Below are 12269 nucleotides of genomic sequence, written 5' to 3'. Positions count from 1 at the left end.
TTTTTTTTAAATTAAGGCCTAGGAAGGTCTGATTCAGAGGCTGTGCCCCTCACTCCCGTGCTCAATAGCTACTGATGCACCTTTTGCTCTCCAAGCCATTCCCTACAAATCTATTACTTAAGCTACTCAAATAACCTATTACTTAAGCTACTCAGTCAATCCTGTTGCCCGGCTACAAGGCATAGCATCCTGTGGTGCCACAGGAAAAGCAGGGGGATAACAGAATTCAGTGCCCTGCTGTTGCAAAGATAGTTAAGAGTCATCCGTGCAGGAAGCAGGTTAAAAGTAAATTTCAAAGCAATCTCATTAAAAATGTTGGTAGGAACCACTGTGGAGACTGCAGTGAGATGCACCCCACCCCCACACCCCCCACAATAGGGGGTCCAGTTTGAAACAGGCAAAGCAGAAACTATGTGGAGGAGATGGTCTGGGAAGGTGATGCTTTTCCCGCGGGCATGCATGAGGCTATGCCCCCAGCAGCAGCAGGCAGGACTGCACCCAGCCATCAGCTACCCTGCTGCCCAGGCTGGGCCATGGCTCCACCCTGTTCATTCTGAGGTGACGGCTGCGGCCAGCACAGCCGCTCTCTGAAGCTAACGTGCAGCCTCCCCAGCTCAGCAGGGCCCATCCAGCCCTATGGACATAGTTGAGGACCAGGCACAAACTCACTTTGCGAAGAGCTGCTGGCAGCACATGTAGATGTTGTAGCTGGTGCTATTGAAGCCCACGGTGCTCAGGAAGGTGACACAGTTCTCCACTTCCCCTCTGGGCACGTACAGGATGCCTGGGGGGAAATGAAACACAGCCATGGAGATTCTTTGACACTAGCCCTGGCACGCACCCCTGCCCCTGTCCCTGCCAGCAAAGCCCCTCTGTTTGGCCCTGGTCACTCCCTGCTGCTGGTGAGGCAGGGGACCCATGGGAGCACAAACCTGCCTGTGGGTGGGCAGGGCATGCCCAGCTCTGCTTGGCCAGTGGGTAGTCAGGGAGCACAGCCCCACAGAGGGGTTGGGGAGAGGGGCAGGACAGCTTCTCTCCTCTCCTCCCTGCCTCCTTCCCATTTTCATTCCCAGTGGAGTTTCCATCTGCCCCAGGTCTTTCCCTTTACCTTCCCACACCCATCTCTGGCAAGGCCCTCCCCAGCAGGCCCCAGGGCCAGCGAGCATGAGGTTGGGACCATACCTGCCACACAGGCATTAAGCATGGAGACGCAGGCTCCGGTGAACAGAGCTCGCAGCACGATGCTGGCGAAGTCACTCTTCCTCTGAGGAACCATGGATGCTGCACGGAACAGAGCATGGCAAGAGCCCGCAGTGGTGAGGCCTGGAGAAGCCACCCACCGAGGGAAAGACCAGAGCCCTGGCTCCTGCTGTCTGGCCAAGGGGGAGCTGCCTACAGCTTCCCACCTCTGCCCAGCACTGCAGTGTCCCTTCAGCCAGCTGACAGGGAAGTACTGTCGCCCATCACTGCAGAGCAGTATCTCACACCAGGGGACACTGTTCCAGTGCAGGAAAAACCTGCAAAAGTCAGCTGGACAGCGCTGCTGGGGCTCTAGTAGCAGCACCTGGCCCTGTCTCAGCCAGGATCCAGCATGATGCCTTCTCTCACATTGCCCCCAGTATAGCCCCTTGGAGGGTGGGGTGTTCGTGATACCCGGGCTCCTCCACTGCCCTGCCCCAGCACCTGCTGCAGCCCCTTACTCACTCAGGCCTCCCAGCATGATCCCAATGGAGCTGAGGTTGGCAAATCCACAGAGGGCAAAGGTCGTAATGATCTCAGCTCGCACCTAACGGACACGAGAGCAAGTGAAGGGTGCAATGAGGACCAGTCCCGGAGACAGCCACCCCAGTCATGGTGACACCCTCACCCCCATGCTGACCCTTTGGCCTCTTGTGAGCCAAGAGCCCAGGCTATGGAGGTAGGGCGCTGAGCAGCAGCAGAGAGGCCAGACCCAGCCCTGAGATGGCCCCTTCCTGCAGCCCCACCCCTGAGAGCCTGGAGATATCTGTGACAGATGCTCCTGGCAAGAGAAGCTGAGCAGACGGTACATGGACTGTGGTAAGGTGCTCCCCTCCTCCCTGCTCCACAGCCACTCCCCTCCCCCAATCCCTGACTGCAGCAGGGTCCCAGGCAGGGAGGTCTGCAATGCCTGGAGGCCTGAGCAGTACTGCGAGTCCCCAGCCCTGCTGCTCCCAGCCAGTTCCTTTCCTCTGCCCAGACAGAGCCCCAGCTCCGCTCACCCCTCCCAGCTCCCTGCCCCGTGCCCGCTGCTGCCAGCTAGCCCCTTTACCAGCCCTGTGTGCTGACACCAGCCTCTCACCGAAATCCACTGCTTCTGGCCGCCCTTCCACTCCTCCAGCCCCGCCAAGCGATTCTTCTTGTACATGGACAGCCGCTCATAGGCCACAAACTCATTCAGGAAGATTTTGATCCCCAGGAGCTCAGCCACCACCGGTGAGTCTGCCCAGTCGGCCCCCATCAGAAAGGCCACAGGCATGAGGACATAGGAGCAGATCAGCTGAGAGCAGAGACCGCCCACACATATCAGCATCACTGTGGGAGTGTGCTCACATGCACACCTTCCCACACAGCCCCAGGCAGCCACCTCCTCCAGTCCTGTGCAAGGTGAGTAGGCAGAAACAGTGGGCAGCTTGTGGGCAGGCATCCCAACAGCAAGAGGGAGCCTATGGAGGACTTAAGGTGGGAGGGGAGGAGAAAGGCTGGAGGGAGGGAGGCAGGGAAGGAGAAGGTATTTTGTGAGGGGCTGGTAGTGCTCTACCTGGAAGGAGAGCCCCTTGATGTCTACCATCTCCCCAAGCCAGGAAAGCGCAGCATTGACAAACTCCAGCACGGCCAGGAAGGCGATCAGGTTGGCCGCAATGTTGGCCACCAGCCCCACGGAAGTGGAAGCACCATTGCTGGCAGCTTCCAGGATATTCTGCTCTCCCCTGGAGAGACAAAAAGAGTCAGCCACTGAAAGAGGTCCCACATGGGCTCAATGCTCCCTGTTTGGCCAGTCCCTAGGCACAGTTCCCTGGGCCTGGCCTGGCCTGGCCTGCCAATATAGTGGCCTTCCCATCCTTTGTTCATGGCCCCGGACACAGCATGCTACTCCATCACATCAGTTCCTTGCCCCAGCCTTCTCAGATCTTGCTTGGGGGCCCCTGCTGCCCTTCCCAGCTCGGTGGGATATCCCTGCCCTGTCTCCATCCCCTTGTCCCCGTGCTTGGCAGCCCCTGGACATCCCACCCTGGGCTGATAGAGCCCAGCCCTGCCTGCTGCTCACCCGTTGCTAATTATCACGCCGTCTTTGCTCTTGAATTTAGACTTCTCCACCTCAGGATAAACCAGCTTGGACATGGCGAGAGCACAGGGTGCAGCCATGACAGAGGCTGCGATCAGTGATGATGCATCTATCTACAACACAGCAGCACAGGGGCAATCATGTGGCAGGGGCCTGGTGTCTCCCCACGGAGCCAATAGCAGAGGGGCTGACCTGGGGCTGGCAGTGGGGAAGCAGTGAGTGAAGGGCAAGTCTAGTCCTCAAAAAACATCTCAGCATCTCTACAGGGGCCCCTATTAGGGTGCAGGAAACTCATAAACTGTGCAGTAGGGTAGGGCTTATAAATACAAGCCCTGTGCTGCTATGGAGATTTTTATGCACAGCAGTACACATGTAGAGGCTGAGCTGGCTGGTTGGGACACAGAAGTGCTTCAGTGCAGGGGCTGCCTGCCAACTAGCCCTGCACTGAAGCACCCTCATACCCCAGCCAGCCCCTCCACAACATATTCAGCTGCGTCAGGCCTGTTCCAACCTGGTTCAATGTACTGTGGTCTGGGCACACATGCAAACATGCACCCAGCAGCAGTTAGCTCCAGAGCTGATTTCTGCACATTAATAGGCATGTGTAGTGCCTAGGGTGTCTAGGAGAGGACGTATCCATGGGGTGAATGCCTCTCACAGCTCTGAGCCTGTTCCTAGAAGCTGCAATGTGTGACCCTGATGGGTATCTCCTGCCCCCAGGCTGCACACAGCTGCACTCAGGCCACGAACATCAGCAGCCACTGCTTCCAGGCCTCTGGTCTGAGGTACAGGAGACCTGATTCCCTCGAATCTCTTTAGAAGGACCTAGAAGAGGCAGTGATGGTGCAACACTTCATCCCCTCATCATTATGCCTCCCAGCCAGACAGTCATGGTGCACTGAGCTCAGGTTCTCTCCTTCCTTTATTCCTGACCCTGACACAGCCCTTGGGCTGCACTAGCAACTCTTATGTGGGCTGATCCTATGTTTCTGTTTCCCTCTTGAACCCTTCCATGAGTGTCCAATGTCAAGGGCTGCTGTAAAGTTTTCTCAACACTTTCCCAAAGCTTCCTGAAAACAACATCTCACACAGCTCATTGCTGGCACGCTTCTCAAATCTCAGAGTGGCTGTCGGCAAGAACTAGGGGTCTGCCTGCACTTAGCAGTGAGGCTGCAAAGAAGTCAGGAACAGACAAAGCCCACCCTTTGCTGTTCCTCTGTCTCCTGTCATGTGTGCATCTGCCTTATTCAGGGAAGCAGGATCCATCTTTAATGATGATAGTGATAACCGCAGCTCCAGTCCATCTCAGCTGATGGGTTTTTTCCCCCCACAAAAGTCAGTAAATATCAGATTTAACACCACGGAAAAGCCAGTCCTTACAAAAGCTCTCCTCATCTTAGAGGAAAAGGGCTGAGGAGCATTGTTCAGATGAAGGCTTCACTTCATATCAGATATGAATATGTTTGAAAGCAAGGTGCTGAAGATGTTTAGTGGGGCTGGTTGCTCCTGGGCTCATGGTGGCTGAGTGGTGAGGGTGCCTCTGTATGGCTCTGGAGCTGTGAGTTTATGATCTGTTGGAGCTAAAGGCTGCCCAGAGCTGTGAGTGGCCCCTTGGGGAGTCAAAGGCAGCTGGATGTGGTGCTGGTTACATCATTCCTTCGCATGCCTTTGGCAGAGAAACTGTTGTGCTTTAACCACAGGAGCCCAGTTGACTTTTAGACTTAGAGGGACTTTCCTTCTTCTTGTCATTGGACTAAGAGCCCACTGAGGTTTCAGCTCAGGATCTCATGTGCTCTTTTAACTACTGAAGAGTAAACAGTGGCAGGGTCACATTTATACTCTGCATCTCTAGCAGTGGGAGGGCCCACAGGCATGGCCTGCCAGTCTGCACAGGAGCTGCCCTGGTGCATTCTGTGCCTCAGGTCTAATCAGTCCAGGGGGGCTCTGCCTGTCTTTGGGCAGAGCTGTTTTCTCTCCCCTGGGCCTCTGTGGTCTTGCAGGGACAATCCCCAAACCTGTGCCCAGTATGCTAAGGCTCTAGATGAGGGGATCATTAGCACATGCAGCAGGGAGCACCCACCCAGGGGTGGCCCCATAATGGGGCCTGCTGCACTTACCCCGAAGGACATGTAGGCTCCCATCACACTGCCGGCAATAGTGGAGAAGCCCCCAGTCATCACAGCATGGATTTCTGAGTGCGTCATGTCCTCTAGGTAGGGACGGATCAGCAGGGGAGCTTCTGTCTGCATGACAGGAGAAGGCAGTGAGGGCTGTGCAGGCTGCCAGAGGCCCGTCCTTGGTTGGGGGTCATCCCACAGTGGTGCTCTGGGGCCTCACATCACCCCACTGCTTCCCAGGCTCAAGGGAACTGGGGGATGGGGGAGGAGGAGGGCTGAGTGGAGCCTTGGGAGCCCTTTGATGGGTATATATCAAGGACCAGGTTCTCTGAGGCCTGCCCACTGGGGCAGAGGCCTGGGGCTATGCCTCCCTGACGGCCATGCCTCCACAAAGGGTTGTGAACAAGCTCTCATAGACCTCTGTCTGCACACTGTCCACATACAATGGCTGTGAAAAGGCTTGGGAGACACCCAGAGCAGCAGCAGCCTCCTGCCCCAGGGCACAGCTCTTTGGACAAGACCAAAGCATGTTCCTCCCTGCGGACAGCTGTGCAGGCCTTGCCTCACTTACCTGTCCCACAAAGATGTTCCCTGCGACACTCAAGGTCTCCGTGGCTGTGGTGCCCATGGTGACCTGCAGCAGCCAGGAGATCTGGAGAGAAGTAGGACAAGCCTGTGTCTCAGTGCCAAACCACAGCATTTCAAACAGCTTGGCCTCCCAATGCACCTGGACTCCTGCCTTGCTCCAGGGTCCAGCTCAAGGCCTGTGGCTGAGATCCAGGAGTGCTGGGGGGCAGAGGTGTGGCTGTAGAGATCTGTACTGCCCCAGTCAGTACCAGGTTCCCCATTCCATTGGGGCCATGCTTACCCCTGCCAAGCCAAGGTACTACGTGGGACGAGTAGATCACACTGCCAGCCCCCAGCCCCACTTGGGAGGATCCAGAAAAGCTGGGTGTTACCTTCAGGATGATCCACTGCATGAGGCCAAGGTAGTAGAGAATGGACATCACGCAGCTGAAGAAGACGATGATAGGTAAAGCCTGTAGGCAGAACGACAAGCCACAGGCTGAGTGTAAGAGCCCAGCAGTGCCTGCTGGTGGGATGCTTGGCAGGCCTCAGGTCAGTCTGAGGTGTTAGAGCTCACCCCAGCCCCTGCAGCTGAGCATAAGGGCAGGGCATCAGTGCCCACAATGGCTTCTAGCCTGGCCCATGAGCTCTGCAGTGCCAGGGGGTCAGGGTGCCAGCCCTTACAGCCAGCCTGGAGTGGCAGAACACCAGGTTAATGAGCAAGTGTCTGGGCTGCTCAAAGCCCCACAGTCCCCCTGTCCTTGCCTCAGGGTTGGTCCCCCTGGCCTAAGACTCACCTGAAAGGCAAACGCCTCTTGGATCAGCTTGTTCCCAAAGACAAAGCCGGAGCCAGCTGTGGTGTAACTCAGGAAATACTGCAAGGGAAGAGGTCAGAGATCAGAGAGAGCAGGACCCCAGAGAGCTTTCCTCAGGCCTGTTCCAACCTGCACTGTGATGGAGGATCCCTGCAGACACCTCCTCTGCACTGTGCTCCAGTCCTACCAAGGGACCACACCATGTGGAAACCTCCAAATCCACCTGGCTAGTATAAGCTGGGACTGTACAATGCAGGGAAGCCACAGCCCAGGGACCTACTCCAGAGACAGCCCTACCCAAAATGCCTCCAGAGGGGGAACTGAGGAGGAGGAAGAGGAGAAACTGAGAAGGGCTGGGTGGGGGGTACGGTGTCTTTGGCCTGAATGGTGACCAAGATAGGGAACCACCCAGGATCTCTATTCAAGCAATGCACCCTGATAGCGGGGTAGCGGGTCCATGGCAAAGTACTGGCTCAGGGATGCTGCGTCCTGGCAGAGAGGTGACAGGAAAGGCAGGTAGCCTCCCATTTGCTAAAGAGTTCCTGGGAACCAGTGACACAGAGGAAGGGGCCAGAACCTGCAGGGCCTCGGGCACGGGCAGTGAATCAAAGTAGGTGCCACATCGTTCTGACACCAAACAAAGAGCTCCTCTAGTCTGATCCCTAGGGCTGCTCAGTGTCCCCCCACTCCAGCCCATCCCTCCTCCTGCCTGGCTTCTTGCTATGGATGTAAAGGACCAGGGCCCATATCCCCTCATCAGGGACCCAGTGACAGCAGGGTAGCTCCTGCCCCTGGGCCTTCCTTTCACCTGCCTCGTACCACTTCCCTCCTAATTTGAGAAATCAGGGAGAGTTAGAACCTACCCCCGCCCCACGCCTCTCCCAGACCCCGCACCCTCCCTCTCCCTCAGCTCCCCACCATCCCACACACCAGCTCCTCTGTCCCCCAATTTCCAAATCCGATTTCCACAGCCCATTCCTTTCTCTACCCCCAACTCCATGTACCATTTCCATGCCCCACTGCTGCCCAAGCCATGTGACCTGGGAAGCCAAGGCCCAGACTTGTTGCAAGAGGCTCCAACCCTGGCACCAGAGCCTCCTGGGTCCCATCTGTGTCTCTCTGTTGTGTCTCTCAGCTTTGGCCTCAGAGACCCACAAGGGAGCTAGCCTGATGATGACTATCCCACCTCCTGGGCACTGGCTGTGCCCTGTGATGCTTGCTGTTACCTGAATCTGACTGCCCAGCCACTGGAAGGCCTCAAATCCAGGGTCTGTCCTGATGATGAAGATTCCCAGAACAAACTCCATCCCAAGACCCCAGAAGACGGCTCTCCAGGACACCTGGACCAAGGACAATATGGGGCCCTGTGAATTAATGAGTTCTGCAGCCTTCCCACACCAGTACTCAGCCTTGCCCATGAGCCTAGATATCACAGCATGGGCCAAACTGGCAGACATGTGGCTGCCATGGTGGTGCTTTAATAACGCTGAGACAAACAGCTCAGTGCCTGGGGAAGGCTCTTGGCTGAAGGAACATCTTGCAACATCTAAATCACTTCTCTGCGTGGGACTGTCAACAGGCTTCTGACTGACCAAAGGGCTCAGTGTAGCTCTGGAAAAGCAGGCAGAGGGTGTGGAAAGCAAGGGGGAGAATCACAGAGCAGAGGATGGGGCAGAGGGGGAGGTGGCAGGAACCAGGGAATGGGTGCTGGGGTGTCCTCATGTCAGGGAACAGCTCCCCCAGAGAGAAGAGCACATGGGCCTTCATATCTGGGCAGGCCACACTCTGCTTCTAGCAGCACCAGCCTCAGCCAGGCAGTGTCCAACCAGGGACTTAGGGGTGTTGCATCACAGTCATCCAAAGCAGAAGCTTATGTGGGTGACCCTTCATGGCCCATCAGGAGGGCAGGGACCACAGGGGTTGTACAAAAGTGATTAAGCAGGTGAGGCTGAAAGTTAATGGAGGCGGGTGTCTAAATTACTCAGACACCTTCCCAACTATACAGCTCATCCAATAAAAGATACGCCTCACAAAACTCCTTGTCTAAATCACTAGGTTGTTTTGTAAAACTCCCTCTGCACCTATCTGAATGGACAGGGCCCTGGGGAGCATTTCAGTCCCTGTGACAAAAGAAGGCATTTGTGGCATTGACTGCCCTCAGGTCAAGGTAACAGAGGTGTGTTATGAGAGTCAGGAGTCCCAGGCTGGCTCTCCAGCCCTGGACCTTGCCATTTCTCTGCCCATGAGGCTGCAGGTGGCACGGCCTCCCCCATTGTGTCTGAGGCCCAAGGGATTCTATTTTCTTTCTGCTGTGAATGTCAGGGGACAAATGCAAGCACATTGGGTGGGCGGTTGCTTCCACAGGACTGTATTAACAGCAGTCTTGCTTCCACAGGTCACCTCTGTCCACAAGCCCTGCTGCTTCCCACCCTGGGAGGGTGTTTCAGAACCAGCTCTCTCCCAGTGGAGCACAGTGTCTTCAGCACTGGGCCCAGGGAAACACCTTAACTTACTGCGCCATGGTGCTTGGAGCAGGCAAAAAGGACCAGCACAAAGACACAGATGCCAGCAAATGAGATCAGCTGCTCCGGATTTTTGGCAGTATCCAGAGCCAACCATGCGACCAGCCCACCCAGAACAGCCAAGCAGAACACCCTGAAAAAGAAGCACCAGACGGCCTGTCACACAGGAGATGTCACTGCAGAAATACGCGATGACATGTTGGTGAGGCGACATCACTGCTGGAACAGCTGCCACAGTGTCTAAAATATCAGTTAGCTCATCAAGGAAAGCTACTAGGTTATCTGGTGTGACCTGGCCATGGCAAACCCAAACCCAAACCCAAGCTACTCAAGAGGTGGGGATCACTCCAAAAGGCAACCAAGCTGAGCAGCCTTTTCTGGTCAGCACTGACAGTGCCAGCGCCTTAACGACCACCTTATGCTATCACCATCCTTTTGCAGGCAGCTGCAGCAGTCTCCTGAAAATCCTTGAGGCTAGCTTTGCCCAGGGCATGAATGGGGTGAGTGAGGAACAGACTCCTTCCCCCTATACCTTGATAAGCAGGGCAAGCAAGCCCAGTCTGTGCATGCAAGCAGTACCTCCTCGTGGGCACCCACCCAGCTTCCATATGCTCATCAGGGGGGTGATCAGACCAAGACAGAACTTTTCAAGTGGCCAAGGAAAACAGGCATGTGCTCACGTCATGGGGCATGCAGTGCAATCTGTTCTCCAGCTCACCATTTCAGCCATGGCCAGGACTTCCGGAAGCACCGTTGACAAGGGCTGAAGAGCCTCACCAGCTTTGCCCCATAGTGCTTCTGAATGAAGTCATAGCCCACAAAGAAGACAACAATGCAGGTGATGACCACCAAGGCAAGGGCATGCTGGAAGTTCAGGTAACAGGCCGCAATGAAGTAGCACAGGTAAGCTGGAAAGGAGAGGCAGGGACAATAAGCAGTGTTGGAAGCCAGCAGACAGACTCAGCTCACACAAGCCCTCCCCTCCACCTTCCCTGGACCCCCCTCACTGAGCCCCACCGCACACAGTGACTGCATGGAGGAACAACACCACACCCGCATGATGGGCAGATCTGTGGGCTTGTGCAGCCACCAGCACATTGCCCGTTATGGGCTGAAAGGAGTAAAGATGAGGAGGACTGTGTGTTCACTAGGCAGGGAGACAGGCACAGGCTAATGCTGTCCTGGTCCTGGTGACATGTGACCCCCTGGTGAAGAGAGCAGTGGGATGAGAATAAGTTAGGCCAACTGCAGCTGGGCAAGGCTATGCTAAAACATGGTCTCCAGAAGAAAGGTTGGTGTCCCACCTGCTTGGCACACTGGAATCAAGAGTAGCCAAAGGCCTGATAGAGAAGTCCCCTTGGGCCATGGGCACTCTCTACCCTGATGTCCCTGGTTCCCAGGATGTTTCACCTGTACACAGGAGACCCAGGAAGATCTTCTGGAGCAAGCTGGAATGAGTCTTGCAAAAGTGCCTTGCCTTCCCCATGGGCTGTGTCACCTTCCTGGGGAGAGTTAGACAGAGACACCAGTGCATGTCAAAGGCACAGCTAAGCCTGTCTCCCCCCTCACTGTGGGACACTTTTGCCTGGTAGGGTTGATGGGATCCAGCAGCCAGCAGCTCCCACACACTAAGCCTGGGCAGTCTCACAAGAAGCTTCAGCTCTCCTGAGGCTTTGGAGAAACAATCCAATCACAGAGAGACACTTCCTGCCCCATGCAAACCTGCCAGGTAGTCCAAATGCAGGTTCATACACTGCAAGCTCAAAAGATCTTAGCACATCTGTTCCCCATACCTCTGTTAATGCAGCCCTTGGCATCCCTTATGAACTGAGCCTTGCTATGGGGGGCAGGACTATTATCTGGAGATTAGATAGCAGAGAATGTGTAGGAGGCTGCTGCAGGCTGAGCAGGCATTGGGACTTAAGGCTCTGCTATAGCAGAAATGACTCTCAGCAGCTTTGCCTCTCAGGCTGTCAGAAACAGCCAGTCAGTGAAGGTGCCCCAAGTGTCTGCCTCTCCATGGAGCAGAGGGGAGGTTGGTCCTCCTTGGGTACCACAGCATGCCTCCCATATCCTCCCTGTTATTCAGTGTCAAAGGGATCTGAGGGCTGTGGGTCACATTCTGGGGGGAAAAATGGATGGCAGAGCCTGGCATTACTGTTGGGTGTCCAAAAAGGGCCTGGGGTAGTCGGGCTGCTAAGAGTTGTTTTGCTGTGACCAAGAGATCTCAGTATATCTGTTGCACAGACCGCTGTTAATACAGCTATTGGTATCCTTGATCATTAGCTTAGCCTTGCCATGGTGGGGCAGGGGGGACATAGACACTTCTGGCTGGTGGGGCTGACAGGATCCAGCTGGGCCAACAGTGCCCACACATTAATCTCAGGTAGTCTTACAGGAAGGCCAATAGTTTCATCAGGGAGAGCTGTCCAGGAAGGAAAGTGATGCTCCTCCCAACAATGTAACTCTACCTCCAGCAGGAGGGGCATTGGGCTTTCTCTTCTTTCTCACTCTCTTCAGGTGGACCATCGTTTCCCTCAGGTAGTTCCCCCTCTTCCTGCAAAACACCTGGTTAGTCAACGCTCCCGCACCGCTCTATGGTGTCAGCACAGGAGAGAAGGGGAGGTGGGGATTTACCATCAAGTCAAAAGCTGGGTTCTCCGAGCCCTCCTTGAGTTTGCCCAGTGATATTCTGCCATCTTCCATCTCCAGATGTGCCCCACCTGAGGGAAGAGGAGCAACGAATCCCTTTACTCTTCAAGGCCTAAGAGAAGCGCTCCAAATGTGTTCTTATGCCATTAAAATTAATGAATGTGCCTGTCACAGGAGCACTTAGGTGTCCTGTTCCTAGATAGGAAGAAGGGTAGTTGCCCATCACCAGGGGAACCTAGGCAATGGTTGCCGGGACAACCAAGCTGGTCATGTGACCAGAAGGGGGCGGGGG

General features: G+C 55.5%; 1 protein-coding gene across 2 annotated transcripts in view; it reads right to left on the bottom strand.

Annotated features, from left to right (window-relative positions):
* Window positions 1-12269, bottom strand: part of SLC28A2 (solute carrier family 28 member 2) — a 20672-nt gene that overhangs the window by 2534 nt on the left and 5869 nt on the right. For both annotated transcript variants that reach the window (XM_019533203.1, XM_019533204.1), the window contains 16 exons: window positions 11963-12048; window positions 11797-11882; window positions 10736-10827; window positions 10044-10233; window positions 9317-9458; window positions 8030-8143; window positions 6786-6863; window positions 6381-6461; window positions 5993-6073; window positions 5422-5547; window positions 3287-3417; window positions 2780-2948; window positions 2321-2518; window positions 1705-1786; window positions 1183-1281; window positions 670-784 (listed from right to left, as the gene is read on the bottom strand). In XM_019533203.1, the coding sequence (XP_019388748.1) occupies window positions 670-784; window positions 1183-1281; window positions 1705-1786; window positions 2321-2518; window positions 2780-2948; window positions 3287-3417; window positions 5422-5547; window positions 5993-6073; window positions 6381-6461; window positions 6786-6863; window positions 8030-8143; window positions 9317-9458; window positions 10044-10233; window positions 10736-10827; window positions 11797-11882; window positions 11963-12031 (1853 nt within the window). In that variant the 5' untranslated portion in view covers window positions 12032-12048. The remainder of the gene's footprint in view (window positions 1-669; window positions 785-1182; window positions 1282-1704; window positions 1787-2320; window positions 2519-2779; window positions 2949-3286; window positions 3418-5421; window positions 5548-5992; window positions 6074-6380; window positions 6462-6785; window positions 6864-8029; window positions 8144-9316; window positions 9459-10043; window positions 10234-10735; window positions 10828-11796; window positions 11883-11962; window positions 12049-12269) is intronic.

The sequence above is a fragment of the Crocodylus porosus genome, unplaced genomic scaffold (assembly GCF_001723895.1).
Source record: "Crocodylus porosus isolate Cpor-Errol unplaced genomic scaffold, CroPor_comp1, whole genome shotgun sequence".
Classification (NCBI taxonomy): Eukaryota; Metazoa; Chordata; order Crocodylia; family Crocodylidae; genus Crocodylus; species Crocodylus porosus.
Note: the sequence above shows the minus strand (reverse complement) of the source record. Positions and strands in the feature narration are given on the sequence as shown.